This window comes from Lithobates pipiens, unplaced genomic scaffold (assembly GCF_037356315.1).
Source record: "Lithobates pipiens isolate NorthernLeopardFrog02 unplaced genomic scaffold, aLitPip1_a1.2 Scaffold_35, whole genome shotgun sequence".
In the NCBI taxonomy this organism is placed as follows: domain Eukaryota; kingdom Metazoa; phylum Chordata; class Amphibia; order Anura; family Ranidae; genus Lithobates; species Lithobates pipiens.
The window spans coordinates 16,980,184-16,996,461 of NW_027507811.1; the positions used below are offsets into that span (position 1 = coordinate 16,980,184).

A 16,278-nucleotide genomic window follows, 5' to 3' on the forward strand; every position below is an offset into this window, starting at 1 on the left:
TGGATTAAATATATATTTTTATTTTTTTCAAATATACATACAGTTTTATTAGCCACTTCACCCCCGGGAAGGATTTGCCCCCTTCCTGACCGTGCCATTTTTTGCAACTCTTGCGCGGTCGTGCGACGTTGTACTCAAACAAAATTGCCATCCTTTTTTTTCCCCATAGAGCTTTCTTTTGGTGGTATTTGATCACCTCTGCATTTTTTATTTTTTGCGCTATATACAAAAATAGAGTGACAACTTTTTGCTATAATGAATATCCCAAGTTAAAGAAAAAAAAAATTTTCTTCCTCAGTTTAGGCCGATATTCTTCTACATATTTGTGGTTAAAAAAAAAAAAAACGCAAGCATATATTAATTGCTTTGCACAAAAGTTATAGTGTTTACAAAATAGGGGATATATTTATGGCATTTTTTATTATCATTTTTTTTTTTTTACTAGTAATGGTGGCGATCTGCAATTTTTATCGGGACTGAGACATTACGGCAGACACATTGGACACTATTTTGGGACCAGTCATTTATACAGCGATTAGTGCTTTAAATAGCCACTGATTACTGTATAAATTGGGAGGGAAGGGGGTTAACACTAGGGGGCGATCAAGGGGTTAAATATGTTCCCTGTGTGTGTTCTAACTGTAGCAGGAGGGGACTGACTAGGGAACGAGACAGATCGGTGTTCCTATATACTAGGATCACACGATCTGTCTTCTCTCCCCTGATGTTTACACACATACACACACCTCACTGGGAGGAAATCTGACCCTCATTGGTATGACTCCTCCGGTGTGCAATAAGATCTCTTTCCTCAGTGAAACATTTCCCGCACTCTGAACATGAAAAAGGATGATCACGGGTGTGAATTCTCTTGTGCGTAATAAGTGCTTTCTTGTGACGGAAACATTTACCGCACTCTGAACATAAGAAAGGGCGCTCGCCCGTGTGAATTCTTTGGTGCATAAGAAGTGCGCCTTTCTCAGTGAAGCACTTCCCGCACTCTGAACATAAGAAAGGGCGCTCGCCAGTGTGAATTCTCTGGTGTTTAAGAAGGTCTGATTTCTGAATGAAACATTTCCCGCACTCTGAACATAAATGAGGACTCTCGCCCGTGTGAATTCTCTGATGGGCGAGAAGTTTTGCTTTCTCAGCATAACATTTCCCACACTCTGAACAGGAGAACGGACGCTCCCCCCTGTGCCTTCTCTGGTGTTTAACAAGTTTTCCTTTCTCAAAGAAAGCTTTCCCGCACTCTGGACACGAATAAGGACGCTCCACCATGTGATTTCTTCTCTGGTGATTAAGAAGTTCTCTTTTTTCAATGAAAGCTTTCCCGCACTCTTGACACGAATAAGGACGCTCACCCGTGTGAATTCTCTGGTGTATCACAAGTTTTCCTTTCTCAATGAAAGATTTTCCGCACTCTGGACACGAATAAGGACGTTCACCCGTGTGAATTCTCTGGTGTCTAACCAGTGTGTTTTTCAGAATGAAAGCTTTTCCGCACTCTGAACATGAAAAAGGACGCTCCCCTGTATGAATTTTCTGGTGCCTGAGGAGCAGTTTTTGATCAGTAAAACATTTTCCGCACTCTGAACATGAATAAGGGCAGTCGCCCGTGTGAAGTTTCTGGTGAGCAAGAAGTTTTGCTTTCTCAGTATAACATTTCCCACACTCTGAACACGAGAACGAACGTTCACCCGTGTGAATTCTCTGGTGTTTAAGAAGGTTTGATTTCTGAATGAAACATTTCCCGCACTCTGAACATAAATAAGGACGCTCCCCCGTGTGTATTCTCTGGTGTTTAAGAAGTTCTCTTTTTTCAATGAAAGATTTCCCACACTCTTGACATGAAAAAGGACGCTCGCCCGTGTGAATTCTCCTCTGGTGTTTAAGAAGTTCTCTTTTTTCAAAGAAAGCTTTCCCACACTCTGGACACGAATAAGAACGCTCACCCGTGTGAATTCTCTGGTGTCTAACCAGTGCGTGTTTAAGAATGAAAGCTTTTCCGCACTCTGAACACGAAAATGGACGCTCCCCTGTATGAATTTTCTGGTGCCTGAGGAGCAGTTTTTGCTCAGTAAAACATTTTCCACACTCTGAACATGAATAACGATCGCCGACGTGAAGTTTCTGGTGTTGAAGAAGGTGTCTTCTGTAAATGAAGCATTTCCCGCACTCGGAGCATGATAACGGGTCCACTCCTGGATCTGTCGGTGTAGGCACACTGTGAGATCTGCGATGGGCATCCTGAATATCAACATTCGATTTCTGTGGAGGTTTCTCACACTTAGAGGGATTTACTCTGGCGAAATATCGTACAATCCCATTATCTTCTGCAATATAACCTTGAGATACAACGAGATGTCCCTCAGTAGACTTCCATAGATAGAGTCCATCTGCGGGAAACCAAGTTTTGAATACGTGTCAGACGTCTCATACATTATGTTGGTAGAGCATTCAACAGTTTCTCAGAGCTCCGGCATGGAACTGGGTGCAATCAAAGCATAACATTTTTTACGTACAGCATTTCCCAAAAGTGAGTACACCCCTCACATTTCTGTAACTATTTTCTTCTATCTTTTCATGTGACAGCACTGAAGAAATGACACTTGTCTACAATGTAAAGTAGTGAGTGTACAGCTTGTATAACAGTGTAAATTTGCTGTCCCCTCAAAATAACTCAACACACAGCCATTAATGTCTAAACCGCTGGCCACAAAAGTGAGTACACCCCCTAAGTGAAAATGTCCAAATTGGGCCCAATTAGCCATTTTCCCTCCCCCGTGTCATGTGACTCGTTAGTGTTACAAAGTCTCAGGTGTGAATGGGGAGCAGCTGTGTTAAATTTGGTGTTATCGCTCTCACTCTCTCATACTGGTCACTGGAAGTTCAACATGGCACCTCATGGCAAAGAACTCTCTGCGAATCTGAAAAAAGAATTGTTGCTCTACATAAAGATGGCCTAGGGCAGTGATGGCAAACCTTGGCACTCCAGATGTTTTGGAACTACATTTCCCATGATGCTCATGCACTCTGCAGTGTAGTGGAGCATCATGGGAAATGTAGTTCCAAAACATCTGGGGTGCCAAGGTTCGCCATCACTGGCCTAGGGTATAAGAAGATTGCCAAGACCCTAAAACTGAGCTGCAGCACGGTGGCCAAGACCATGCAGCGGTTTAACAGGACAGGTTCCACTCAGAACAGACCTCTCCATGGTCCACCAAAGAAGTTGAGGTCACATGCTCAGCGTCATATCCAGAGGTTGTCTTTGGAAAATAGACGTATGGGCGCTACCAGCATTGCTGCAGATTGTAGGGGTAGGGGGGTCAGCCTGTCAGTGCTCAGACCATACGCCGCACGCTGCATCTAATTGGTCTGCATGGCTGTTGTCCCGGAAGGAAGCCTCTTCTAAAGATGAAGCACAAGAAAGCCCACAAACAATTTGCTGAAGACAAGCAGACTAAGGAGATGGATTACTGGAACCTTGTCCTGTGGTCTGATGAGACCAAGATAAACATATTTGGTGTCAGATGGTGACAAGCGTGTGTGGGGGCAACCAGGTGAGGAGGACAAAGACAAGTGTGTCTTGTCTACAGTCAATCATGGTGGTGGGAGTGTCATGGTCTGGGGCTGCATGAGTGCTGCCGGCACTGGGGAGCTACAGATCATTGAGGGAACCATGAATGCCAACATGTACTGTGACATACTGAAGCAGAGCATGATCCCCTCCCTTCAGAGACTGGGCCGCAGGGCAGTATTCCAACATGATAACCACCCCAAACACACCTCCAAGATGACCACTGCCTTGCTAAAGAAGCTGAGGGTAAAGGTGATGGACTGGCCAAGCATGTCTCCAGACCTAAACCCTATTGAGCATCTGTGGGGCATCCTCAAATGGAAGGTGGAGAAGCGCAAGGTCTCCAACATCCACCAGCTCTGTGATGTCATCATGGAGGAGTGGAAGAGGACTCCAGTGGTGACCTGTGAAGCTCATGTGAACTCCATGCCCAAGAGGGTTAAGGCAGTGCTGGAAAATAATGGAGGCCACACAAAATATTGACACCTTGGGCCAAATTTGGACATTTTCACTTAGGGGTGTACTCACTTTTGTTGCCAACAGTTTCGACATTAATGTCTGTGTGTTGCGTTATTTTGAGGGGGCGGCAAATTTACACTGTTATACAAGCTGTACACTCACTACTTTACATTGTAGACAAGTGTCATTTCTTCAGTGTTGTCACATGAAAAGATAGAAGAAAATATTTACAAAAATGTGAGGGGTCTACTTACCTTTGGGAGATAAAAGGATACAGTACACCCAAATCACACTATAATATTGTTTGTGCATCGGTGGCATTGTTACTGAAGAATGAAGATGGACCTTCCTCCACCTCAATTCTTGGAAGTGTGACAACCTACTGAAGAATGGAGATGGACCTTCCTCCACCTCAATTCTTGGAAGTGTGACAACCTACTGAAGAATGGAGATGGACCTTCCTCCACCTCAATTCTTGGAAGTGTGACAACCTACTGAAGAATGGAGATGGACCTTCCTCCACCTCAACTCTCGGAAGCGTGGAAACTACTGAAGAATGAAGATGGACCTTCCTCCACCTCAATTCTTGGAAGTGTGACAACCTACTGAAGAATGGAGATGGACCAAGAGCAGAGATGGTCAAGTTACTAGATATAGGAATGCAAGTCATAAATTTGACGTTAAATACCGGGATTATGACAACAGCTAGCTGCCATAACCCGGTATAATTTTTTTCCCTTAGGCGGCCGGCTTTCAGATAAAAGTGATCTCGGGGGGGCTGATTCAACATGAGATCACCTTTATAGGCGGGAGGAAATGGTGCCCCCTCCCGCCATTTCCTGGTCATTTCCAAACTTACCAGAGCCGTTGGTAAGCCCAGAACTGATCCAATGCGGCCGATGGCTAAGCAGGAAGCCCAGCAAGGGCAATATAGCCCCCACTCAGCTCTATGCCCTTGGAGGATCAGAGCGAACTCCGACATAACTTCCGGTTCTGGGGCTTAACCACTTGCTTACTGGGCACTTAAACACCCTTCCTGACCAGACCAATTTTCAGCTTTTGGTGCTCTCACACTTTGAATGACAATTACTCAGTCATGCAACACTGTACCCAAATGAATTTTGTGTCCTTTTTTTCCCACAAATAGAGCTTTCTTTTGGTGGTATTTGATCACCTCTGGGGTTTTTATTTTTTGCGCTATAAATGAAAAAAGACCGAAAATTTTGAAAAAAAACGCATATTTCTTTGTTTCTGTGATAACATTTTGCAAATTATAATTTTTTTTTCATAAATTTTGGCCACAATTTATATTGCTACATGTCTTTGGTAAAAATAACCCAAATTAGTGGATATTATTTGGTCTTTGTGAAAGTTAGAGAGTCTACAAGCTGTGGTGCGAATCATAAAAAATTGATCACACCTGATGTACTGGTGGCCTATCTCATTTCTTGCGACCCGAACAAGTCAGGAAAGTACAAATACCCCCCAAATGACCCCTTTTTTGAAAGTAGACATTCCAAGGTATTTACTAAGATGCATGGTGAGGTTTTTGATGTTGTCATCTTTTTCCCACAATTCTTTGCAAAATGAAGATTTTTTTTTTTTTTTTTTTTCTCACAAAATTTTCAATGTAATAGGTTATTTCTCTCACATGGCATGTGTATACCACAAATGACACCCCAAAATACGTTCTGCTACTCCTCCTGAGTATAACGATACCAAATGTGTGAGACTTTTACACAGCCTGGCCACATACAGAGGCCCAATATTGAAATAGCACCATCAGGCGTTCTAGGAGCATAAATTACACATCTCATTTCTCAACCACCTATTACAGTTTTGAAGGCCCTGGAGCACCAGGACAATGGAAATGCCCACAAAGTGACCCCATTTTGGAAAGCTAACACCCCAATGTATAATCTATGAGGCATATTGAGTCGTTTGAATGGTTCATTTTTTTTCCAGAAGTTTTGGGAAAATGTGGAAAAAAAATGAAAACGCATTTTTTTTTACGCAAAGTTGTCCATTTATAAGATATTTCCAACACATAGCATATACATAGCAAAAATGACACCCGAAAATACGTTCTACTACTCCTTCTGAGTATTACGATACCAAATGTGTGAGACTTTTACACAGCCTGGCCACATACAGAGGCCCAATATTGAAATAGCACCATTAGGCGTTCTAGGAGCATGGCAATACCAAATATGTGAGACTTTTACACAGCTTTGCCACATACAGAGGCTCAACATGCAAGGAACACCATCAGGTGTTCCAGGGACACATAGCATGCACATACCAAGAATTACACCCCAAAATACATTCTGCTGAGAAAAGAGTAAACAAAAGATTACCTGTGGTTTTAGCAGCGCAGTTGTCCACAGGATGATAGCACTGGTCCAGGCAGCAGGCAGGGACTTGGTCAGCAAAAGTGAACACAATTTTCCAGGCAACAGGCAGGTATACTGTCCATAGTCAATATTGGCAGCAGGCAGGGATACCGTCCATATACAGTCCAAGGTCAGTGCAGGCATAGATCGTCAGCATTGCCAAAATATTGGTCCTGGTAGTAGGCAGGAACATGGTCCATCCATGTGGTGTGGTCAGTTCATGCGACAGGCAGAGGCATGATGGTATAGGTCCTACAGGCAGCAGGCAGAAGTAGGGCCTTGTTCAGGACAGAATGGGGATAGAGGTAGAGGCTTCTCCCACCCAAATCTCTTTGAAGCCTCCGAGTCTCCAGACCCTAATCTAGGAATGAGAAAACAAAGGAAATTGTCTTCTTCATCCAAAAAAACTATTCTGGAGCCCCTCACATATGTGAGACCCCTGTTATGAATCCCACTAGTCCACTGAGAGGGTACAAGATCAGTCCAAGAGGCAGGCAAAAGGCATGGTCAAACAGTCCAGGGTCAGTTCCAGATCAGGCAGAGGTATGTACAGAATCAGTAGGCAGAAGCGTGGTCGAATAACAGTCCAGGGTCAGTTCCAGATCAGGCAGAGGTATGTACAGAATCAGTAGGCAGAAGCGTGGTCGAATAACAGTCCAGGGTCAGTTCCAGATCAGGCAGAGGCATAAACAGAATCAGTAGGCAGAAGCGTGGTCGAATAACAAGCCAGGGTCAGTTACAGAGCAAGCAGAGGCATAAGGGGTTTGAAGGTAAATGGCAGGAAGTGAGGGTTATGGTTACCATACTTCACTAATAATTCACTGAAGTATGGTAACGGCGGAAACAGTCACCTATGCAGAGGCCTGGTTGGGAAGGGCATTGGGCACAATGATAAGTGGTGTCTCTTCTCAATCCTCGTTTGCTGCACACCCGACATTTTTTCTGATGTCTTCGGCCTGTTGGTCTGGGAGGGATTTTATCAGGAAAGTGGCGTTCAGAGAGTCTGCTAATTACATCGGATCGAATGTTTTGTGGTGGGCCGTTGGGGTATATAAGGGCAGTGGTGATTTCCTCCTGGTAGCCAAGGAAGGGTATGGGTCTTTCTGTGGACTTACGATAAATTACATATGTGTTGTATATGGCCAAATTAAAGAAATAAATTGACATTTTTTTATACCACTTGTATGTTCTTCTTGTGGCAAGATAGGGTTCGAACATCTGGTCGTTCAAGTCGACACCCCCCACGAACATGTTGTACTCATGGATACAAGTGGGTTTTTGTATTGGGCCATCCCTCCTGGTGATCTCAACAAAAGTGTTGTTGTGGATCGAAGAAAGCATGTAGACATCCCTTCTGTCCCTCCACTTCACAGCCAAAATTTCCTCGTTCCGTAAACTCGCCGCTTCGCCTTTTCTTAGCCTTTTGTTGACGAGGCTTTGAGGAAAGCCCTTCCGGTTCGTTCTTACGGTGCCACATGCTGGAGTTTGCTTTCTATGGAGGTTGCGGAACAGGGGTAAACTGGTATAAAAATTGTCCACATACAGATGGTAGCCTTTCTCCAGGAGTGGGTTTATGAGTTCCCAAACAACTTTCCCACTCGATCCGATGTATTCGGGGCAATTAGGGGGATGTAGCTGGGTGTCCTTCCCTTCGTATACCATGAAGGAATATGTATACGCTGTGGCTCGATCACACAATTTATACATTTTCACCCCATAGCGGGCCCTTTTGGAGGTAATAAATTGCTTTAGGCCCAGCCTGCCAGAAAATTTTATCAGGGACTCATCCACACATATGTGTTGGTCTGGGGTAAACAACTGGGGGAAAATCTGAGAAAAATAATTTATTAGCGGCCGAATTTTGTAAAGTTTATCAAAATTTGGGTCATTCCGGGGAAGGCACTGGGTATTGTCGTTAAAGTGTAGGAATCTCATTATCGTTAGATATCTGGTCCGGGACATTATTGAGGAAAAGATGGGCATGTGATAGATGGGGCGGGATGACCAATATGCACATATTTCATTTTTATTGTTTAGTCCCATACAAAATGTGAGGCCCAAAAATTTTTTAAACTCCTCCACTGTTAGGGCTTTCCACTCGTAGGGACGGGCATAAGAGGACGTTGGGTTGCTTTCAATAAATTGTTGGGCATATAGGTTGGACTGGACCACAATGGATTGAAGCATGTCCTCTGTAAAAATTAGGTGGAAAAAGTCCATCAGGGAAAAATTGTGTGTGTCCACCTGGACTCCTGGGTTGGCAGTGAAAGGGGGAACGTTAGCTTCTCCTGAGTTAGGAGGAAGCCACAAGGGGTTCTGGAGGGAATAGGGAAGGCTGGCATGGGACCTAACCCTTTGGGGCCGAGTTGACACCCCACTTGTACGTGGCCTTTGCCGAGGTACTGTGGTGCCGGTGGATGGCACTGGGTTTCCGGTGGATGGCTCTGCGGTGCTGGTGGATGGTACCGCCTCCTCACCAGTGCGCCTTCGTCTGACGGGCGGACTATCATCTTCCTCCTCTGAGGCTGTCATGGTACCGCTGCTGAGGACAGGCTCGTAGTCCACGTCAGAGTCACAATCTGAATATGAGGAGGAATCTGAAGCGGAAACCTCCCCGTTGCTCTCGTCGGCTGCAAGAATATCATATGCCTCCTCAGCTGAATACAATCTTTGTGACATTTTTATTGATCACAAATGGCACTGACAGGTGACGCTGATCTGGCAGATGACACTGACAGGTGACACTGATGTGGCAGGTGACACTGACAGGTGACGCTGATCACAGGTGGCACTGATGACACGTGGCACTGACAACACGTGGCACTGACAACACGTGGCACTGACAAATGGCACTGGAGGCAGATGGGGCTGACAGATGGGGCTGACAGATGTCGCTGACAGATGTCGCTGGCAGATGGCACTGGGGCTGGCACTGGCAGATGGCACTGGCAGATGGTGCTGGCTATTTGCTCTGGCTAATTGCTCTGGCAAATGGGGCTGGCAGATGGCACTGCGGCTGGCAGATGGCGCTGGCAGGTGGCACTGGCAGGTGGCACTGGTGGCACTGGGGCTGACGGCACTGGGGCTGAAGGATGGCACTGGCGCTGGCAGGTGGCACTGGCACGTGGCACTGGCGGCACTGGGGCTGACGGATGGCACTGGCGCTGGCAGGTGGCACTGGTGCTGGCAGGTGGCACTGGCAGGTAGCACTGGCAGCACTGGCGCTGGCAGGTGGCACTGGCGGCACTGGCACTACTGGCAGATGGCACTGGGCTGACAGATGGCACTGGGCTAACAGATGGCACTGGCACTGGGGCTGACAGTGTAACAATGTATCACTCACAGATCCTCTCTCTCCTCACACGCTGTCTCTGTGTGAGGAGGGAGAGACACGGCAATGGGAGATGATCTCATATGTTTACATTTGAGATCATCTCCCATTGGCAGCTGCGATCGCGCTGTGAACGGCCGCTTTGATTGGCCGTTCACGGCGATCTGTATTTGCCTGTCTCCGGGAGACACGGCGAATACAAAACTTCCGCGATGCGCGCCCCCGGCGGCACGCATTGCGGAAGTAAAAAAAAGGCCGTCCAGGGACGGCCAGGCGAAGGAACCCGCCTGCTCTACGGCCGTCATTCGGCTATAGGGCGGGCGGGAGGTGGTTCAAAAAAAAGGAAATGCTTCTGCAATTAGTGTTTATTACTTACTTGTGTTGAGAAGTAGAGAAGATTCCTCCTGTTTACTTTCCATAATCCTCTCCCCCTTCTCCATAGACTGCTGATCTCCACTCACCAACCTCTCTTCTTCTTCTTCTTCCTTTTTAACCTCAACTTTGATGTCTTTCCGTTCTTCATTCTGAATTACCAGAGATGATAGAAATATAACATCTGGAAACACTGCTGCCAATAATAAGAGATTACATAGAAGAATGTCTTCTTATAGAATTAGTTTTTTAGTTCTTTGATCCCAGTCCCATCTACCTGATCTCCTGATCTACCATTCTCTGTATATTGGTGATCTTCCTGTGTAGAGTTCTGGGAATCCAGAGGACCACCCTCCTCCATAGACTGCTGATCTCCACTCACCAACCTCTCTTCTTCTTCTTCCTTTTTAACCTCAACTTTAATGTTTTTCAGTTCTTCACTCTAAACCCCAAATATAACAGAATACATTTGTACAAAGGAAGGAACCAGAAATGTCCTCTCATGGTTAGACTACAGTCCTACCTACCTGATGATGGTGGGGGATGGTGAGATCTTCCTGTGTGGAATCCCGGGAATACAGAGGACGGGGACATCTCTCTGGTGGGTTCCCATTACTGGATCCATCTGTAGGAAACACACACACTGACTGAATACATTGTTTCTATGTGTTTATCAGATGATGGGGGATCTGGGTGGACCTGCATCTAAACAGTAAGTTTACATTTAAAAAAATTTTAGGCTGAGCTCCAAGAACATTTGTCCTTTTCAACACATGAAATTGTGTAAAATGTATTCTTTAACCACTTGCTTACTGGGCACTTAAACCCCCCTCAGTCCCGGACCAATTTTCAGCTTTCAGCGCTGATGCACTTTGAATGACAATTGCGCGGGCATACAACACTGTACCCAAATGAAATTTTTATCATTTTTTTCCCACAAATAGAGCTTTCTTTTGGTGGTATTTAGTTACAGCTCGGAGTTTTATTTTTTGCTAAACAAACAAAAAAAGATGCAAAAAAAAAAAAAATATCATGTTTTAATAGTTTGTTATAAAATTTTGCAAACAGGTCATTTTTCTCCTTCATTGAAGTGCGCTGATTAGGCGGCACTGATGGCTGCATTGGTGGGCACTGATGGGCTGCATTGGTGGGCACTGATGGGCTGCATTGGTGGGCACTGATGGGCTGCACTGGTGGGCACTTATAGGCATAGTTAAGGCGGCACTAATAGGCACAGATAAGGCGGCACCGATGGGCACAGATAAGGCGGCACTGATGGGCAAAGATGGGCACATAAGATGGCATGGATGGGTGGCACAGATGGGTGGCACGGATGGGTGGCACGGATGGGCACTGATAGGTACCACAGATAGATGGGACTGATGGGCACTGATAGGTGGCTCTGATAGGTGGCACTGCTGGGCACTGATGGGCGGCACTGCTGGGCACTGATGGGCGGCACTGCTGGGCACTGATGGGCGGCACTGGGGTGCAGCACCTTTGAGGCAGATTGGGTGGCACTGTGGGGTGGCACTGTGGGTGGCACTGTGGGTGGCACTGTGGGCACTATGGGCACTGACGGGGGGCACTTACTTTTGCGTTTTATTTTACTTCAGGATGGCACTGCGGGAGGCAGGTGGGCACTGGCAGGTGGCAGGTGGTCCCTTGTATTGATGGCCGTGATCGGGACTGATGTCCCGATCACGGCCGCCGGTGATCGGCTTTTTTTTTTTCTCCTCGCGCTGTCAGCGCGAGGAGGAATAATAGCCGATTACCGGCTCCGTTCTATCACATGATCAGCTGTCATTGGCTGACAGCTGATCACGTGATAAGGGGTCGGGATCGACCCCTTGCACGGATCGGTGATCAGGCGAGTCTCACTGACTCGCCGATCACAGAGTGCGCCGCGCGCGCCCCTCAGGGGGCGCGCAGGCCGCTCGTATCCGGGACGACGTCAATAGACGTCGTCCCGGAAATGTAGGTCCGCGCTGATGCCGTCATTTGGCAATAGCGCGGATCTGTAGTGGTTAAAGGCAAAGAAGTAAATTAAGTAAAGGAAATGCTTCTGCAATTAGTGTTTATTACTTACTTGTGTTGATATGTAGAGAAGATTCCTCCAGTTTACTTTCCATAATCATCTCCCCCTCCTCCATAGACTGCTGATCTCCACTCACCAACCTCTCTTCTTCTTCTTCTTCCTTTTTAACCTCAACTTTGATGTCTTTCCATTCTTCATTCTAAAAGACCAGAGATGATAAAATATAACATATGTAAACACAGCTGCCAATAATAAGAGATTACATAGAAGAATGTTCTCTCATATAATTATTGTTTTAGTTCTTTGTGCCCAGTCCCATCTACCTGATCTCCTGATCGACCATTCTCTGTATATTGGTGATCTTCCTGTGTAGAATTCTGGGAATCCAGAGGACAACCCTCCTCCATAGACTGCTGATCTCCACTCACCAACCTCTCTTCTTCTTCCTCTTTAATCTCAACTTTAATGTTTTTCAGTTCTTTACTCTAAACCCCAAAGATAACAGAATACATTTGTACAAAGGAAGGAACCAGGAATTTCATAAAATGTCATCTCATGGTTAGAATACAGTCCTACCTACCTGATGATGGTGGGGGATGGGGTGACCTTCCTGTGTGGAATCCCGGGAATACAGAGGATGGGGACATCTCTCTGGTGGGTTCCCATTACTGGATCCATCTGTAGGAAACACACACACTGACTGAATACATTGTTTCTATGTGTTTATCAGATGATGGGGGATCTAGGTGGAGCCTCCGTACTGCTCTCTCCTTTACAATAAAGTCTCCTCTTACCCGGTGATGTGAGGGGCGGCTGATTGTCCATCATGACGTCCTTGTAGAGATCCTTGTGTCCTTCTAAATACTCCTGCATGGAGAAATAGACAGTGACATCCTGACACCTTATAGGAACCTGACACACACAATGATACAGTCACCATCCAGACACATCCCTTGTCTGTTACTGGATAATGTCCCAGAATTCCCGGCACCGCTCACCTCTCCTGTCAGCAGCTCCATCCTCTTGTTGATGACTTCAAGAACTTTCTTTCCCCAGTTTTCTTTCAGGCAATGAGGTTGAGGCACTGATGGGTGATGCTTTCACATAACTGTTGGGTGTAAATGGTTCACTCAAAATTTTTTCCTCACAACTTTATAATCCTATAAGGATAGAAAGTAAAAATGATCACCACAGACTTCCCAGAATCCTCCTCACCTCTGTGATGCTCAGTGGGAAGAATGCCCCTTACACGTGTGGTCATTAGGAAGAATTACCCCTTTACAGATACTGTAGCTAAAATGACCAAGAGGCAGAAATTGCTCATTGTTCAAAGGAACCTCTAGCAACCACTGGAGGAACCCTTGGGCTCCATGAAACCCTAGTTGAGAAAACCTGGGTTAGAAACTCTGTTTGTGTTTTCGGTCACCAGTATGCCATTTAGGAACATTTTACTTCCAAGTGATGGAACAAGAGTAGTAGCCTCTGTGATGGAAATTCACCTGAGACCACCTCTGGATCAAGTTAAGAAGTTTTCTTTATTTGACTCCTACGAGGAGACAAGTTACAACAAAAGGACAGATATTTGCCCACTGGTTCTGATCTCTATGACTCGTGCAATAGGGCAGCATACATAGAGTTCAGCCTTATGGGCTCCTATCTTACTTGTCTGTCTAAAAATTGTAAAACTTGCATTTATATACCTTTTACAAGCCTTATCTTAGCCATCTCTCCTAGACACGATTGGTTGTTAAAATCGACGTCAACGTAATTAACCATAAATCTGACACCTGTTCTACAACCAGACAAACTTATTCAATCCCAGAATTCCTATATGTTCATTAAAGTGATTTATAACTGGCTTTGTCCAATTAAAAACACCTGTGTAGAGACAGTATGGCTCGCAGCTGTGTTAAATCAAACCCTCCTCGTCCGGATAACACTCCACCAACTTCAAGGATAACAGATTTATGACATTGGGAGAACGACCCATCCTTATGTGTTATATGTCTCACTATATAATCCTATATATATATATATATATATATATATATATATATATATATATATACACACACACACACACACACACAAAGCCAACTACTTTATTCAATATTGTCTAATTATTAATATATACATACATACACAACAGTGTTTTCTTATTCAATGTATTTTAACAGTTTTAATGAAGGCACAAGCAGACCTTTGTTTGACCCTGTCAAACGTAATTAATGTACTGTACATAACTTTCCCATATTCCACATAATTATTTTTAAGCCACCTGTATAAGATGTTTTATCTTATTAGGCTGTAGTGAACTAAAAATTAACTATCTTATCTCTGTGATTTATATGCATTTCAAGGACTCGAAACAACTCTGTGTAACTTGAAATTATTCTACTTCTAAGAAACCTTTTTCAAGCATGCATAAATGATTATAAAATAAGCATCTAATTTCTCTAACAGTCTCCTTAAATATAAAAAAGTATTTTCACTCAGTAGAGTGGGCATACTTGTTTCACCTCTTATTTCCTGGGTGCGGCTGCTGTACACAGATCCGTTGGTCAGACTAAGGTTTAATGGCATTATCTCAGACCCCCTTCCTTATATCCAGGGGAACTAGGCAGGGGTGCCCACTATAGCCCCTCCTGTTTGCTCTGGCCATAGAGCCCCTGGCAGTAAAGCTAGGATCTACACCTAGTTTGGCTGGTCTGCGAATTGGGGAGTTTGAAGAACGGGTGTCTCTCTATGCAGATGACATGCTTTTGTATGTGCAAGATCCAGGACCCTTGCTTTCGGGGGCCTTCAGGGTGATACAAGAATTTGGACACTACTCCGGATTTAGAATTAATTGGACAAAATCATCCCTTTTCCCCATAGATGATGCAGTTGTTCTTCCATCGGAATGCCCCATTCCTTTGTCAACTACTTTCAGATATTTAGGGATTGTGGTTCAGCTCCCTGTCTCATGGTTTCTGGAGACTAATCTGTCACCAATTGTCGGGACTTTTAGAGAGAAGGTAAGAAATGGCAGAATTTACCGATCATGTTGATGGGACGAATAAATTTGTTTAAGATGATTTTTCTCCCTACATTGCTTTATATCCTCTCCAACTCCCCGGGCTTTGCTACACTATGGATTTTCAGAACCATTGACTGCATTATTGTGGGATTCCTGTGGGGATCGCGCGCCCCCAGAGTCTCTCTAGCAGTTCTAAAATGACCAGTTACAATGGGAGGGGATGGTCCTCTCAGACCTGAGCTCCTATTTTTTTTTCCTTCACAATTGTCCTTTCTACACTGGCAACTTTTTCCCCAGACACCTAATGCCACTACTTTATTGGAAGCAGCAGTTGCCACCTCACAAAAAACCCTACTAAATATGGTGTACAGGAACATGATCCCGGGGAGGAAGGTTTGGTCAGTTCTGGCACTTCCTGGAAAAATATTCCATCTCTGTTCCCAACGGAGAAGGGATGGGCCCTTATGACTATCCCCAAATAACCCTTCGTGGTGTAATAAATCCTTGGAGGAGTTTTTTAAATCAACAGATGGACAGATATGGGCTAAATATGGTATAAAATATTTACAACATATATGCCAGGACAATGGATTGTCCACTTTTACACAATTGAGGGAACAATTTGGAATACCCAGGACGTGGCATTTCCGCTATGCTCAGCTGCGTCATGCAGCGGTCGCTCAGTTTGGGAATGGTGAGCTTCATGTACAGAACATGGAGCCGGAGAAGCTTCTGATTGACCCAGAGTCCATCTAAACAAATTACTAGATACTATAGGGAAGTGAGTCCTGGGAAGCCAGGCTTATTGTCCAAGGCCAGAGCACGGTGGGTGACTGTTGTCCCGGAGCTGTCTTAGGAACTGTGGCAGGAGGCTCTCGATACCGGTCTTGTATCTGTCATCTCTTCCAGGATAAGATGATTCAACTTCGGAGCCTTCACCAGATGTACTACACGCCAACTAGCCTACACACCGAATGCGTAGGGGGGAATCTGCAGTCTGTCATAAATGTATGGGGGTGGAAGGAACTTTCATCCATATGGTATGGGAATGCCCTAAAATAAGACCACTGTGGTCTCAAGTAACTG

The 16,278-nt window shown here is 45.1% G+C and overlaps 1 protein-coding gene across 1 annotated transcript in view; it reads right to left on the bottom strand.

Moving 5' to 3' along the window:
- The window catches only part of LOC143955396 (uncharacterized), a 98,774-nt gene continuing 82,496 nt past the window's right edge, over nt 1-16,278 (bottom strand). The window contains exons 17-19 of the mRNA XM_077465452.1: nt 6,841-6,844; nt 3,575-3,593; nt 1-2,059 (exon numbers count right to left, since the gene is read on the bottom strand). Of these exons, the coding sequence (XP_077321578.1) occupies nt 748-2,059; nt 3,575-3,593; nt 6,841-6,844 (1,335 nt within the window). The 3' untranslated portion in view covers nt 1-747. The remainder of the gene's footprint in view (nt 2,060-3,574; nt 3,594-6,840; nt 6,845-16,278) is intronic.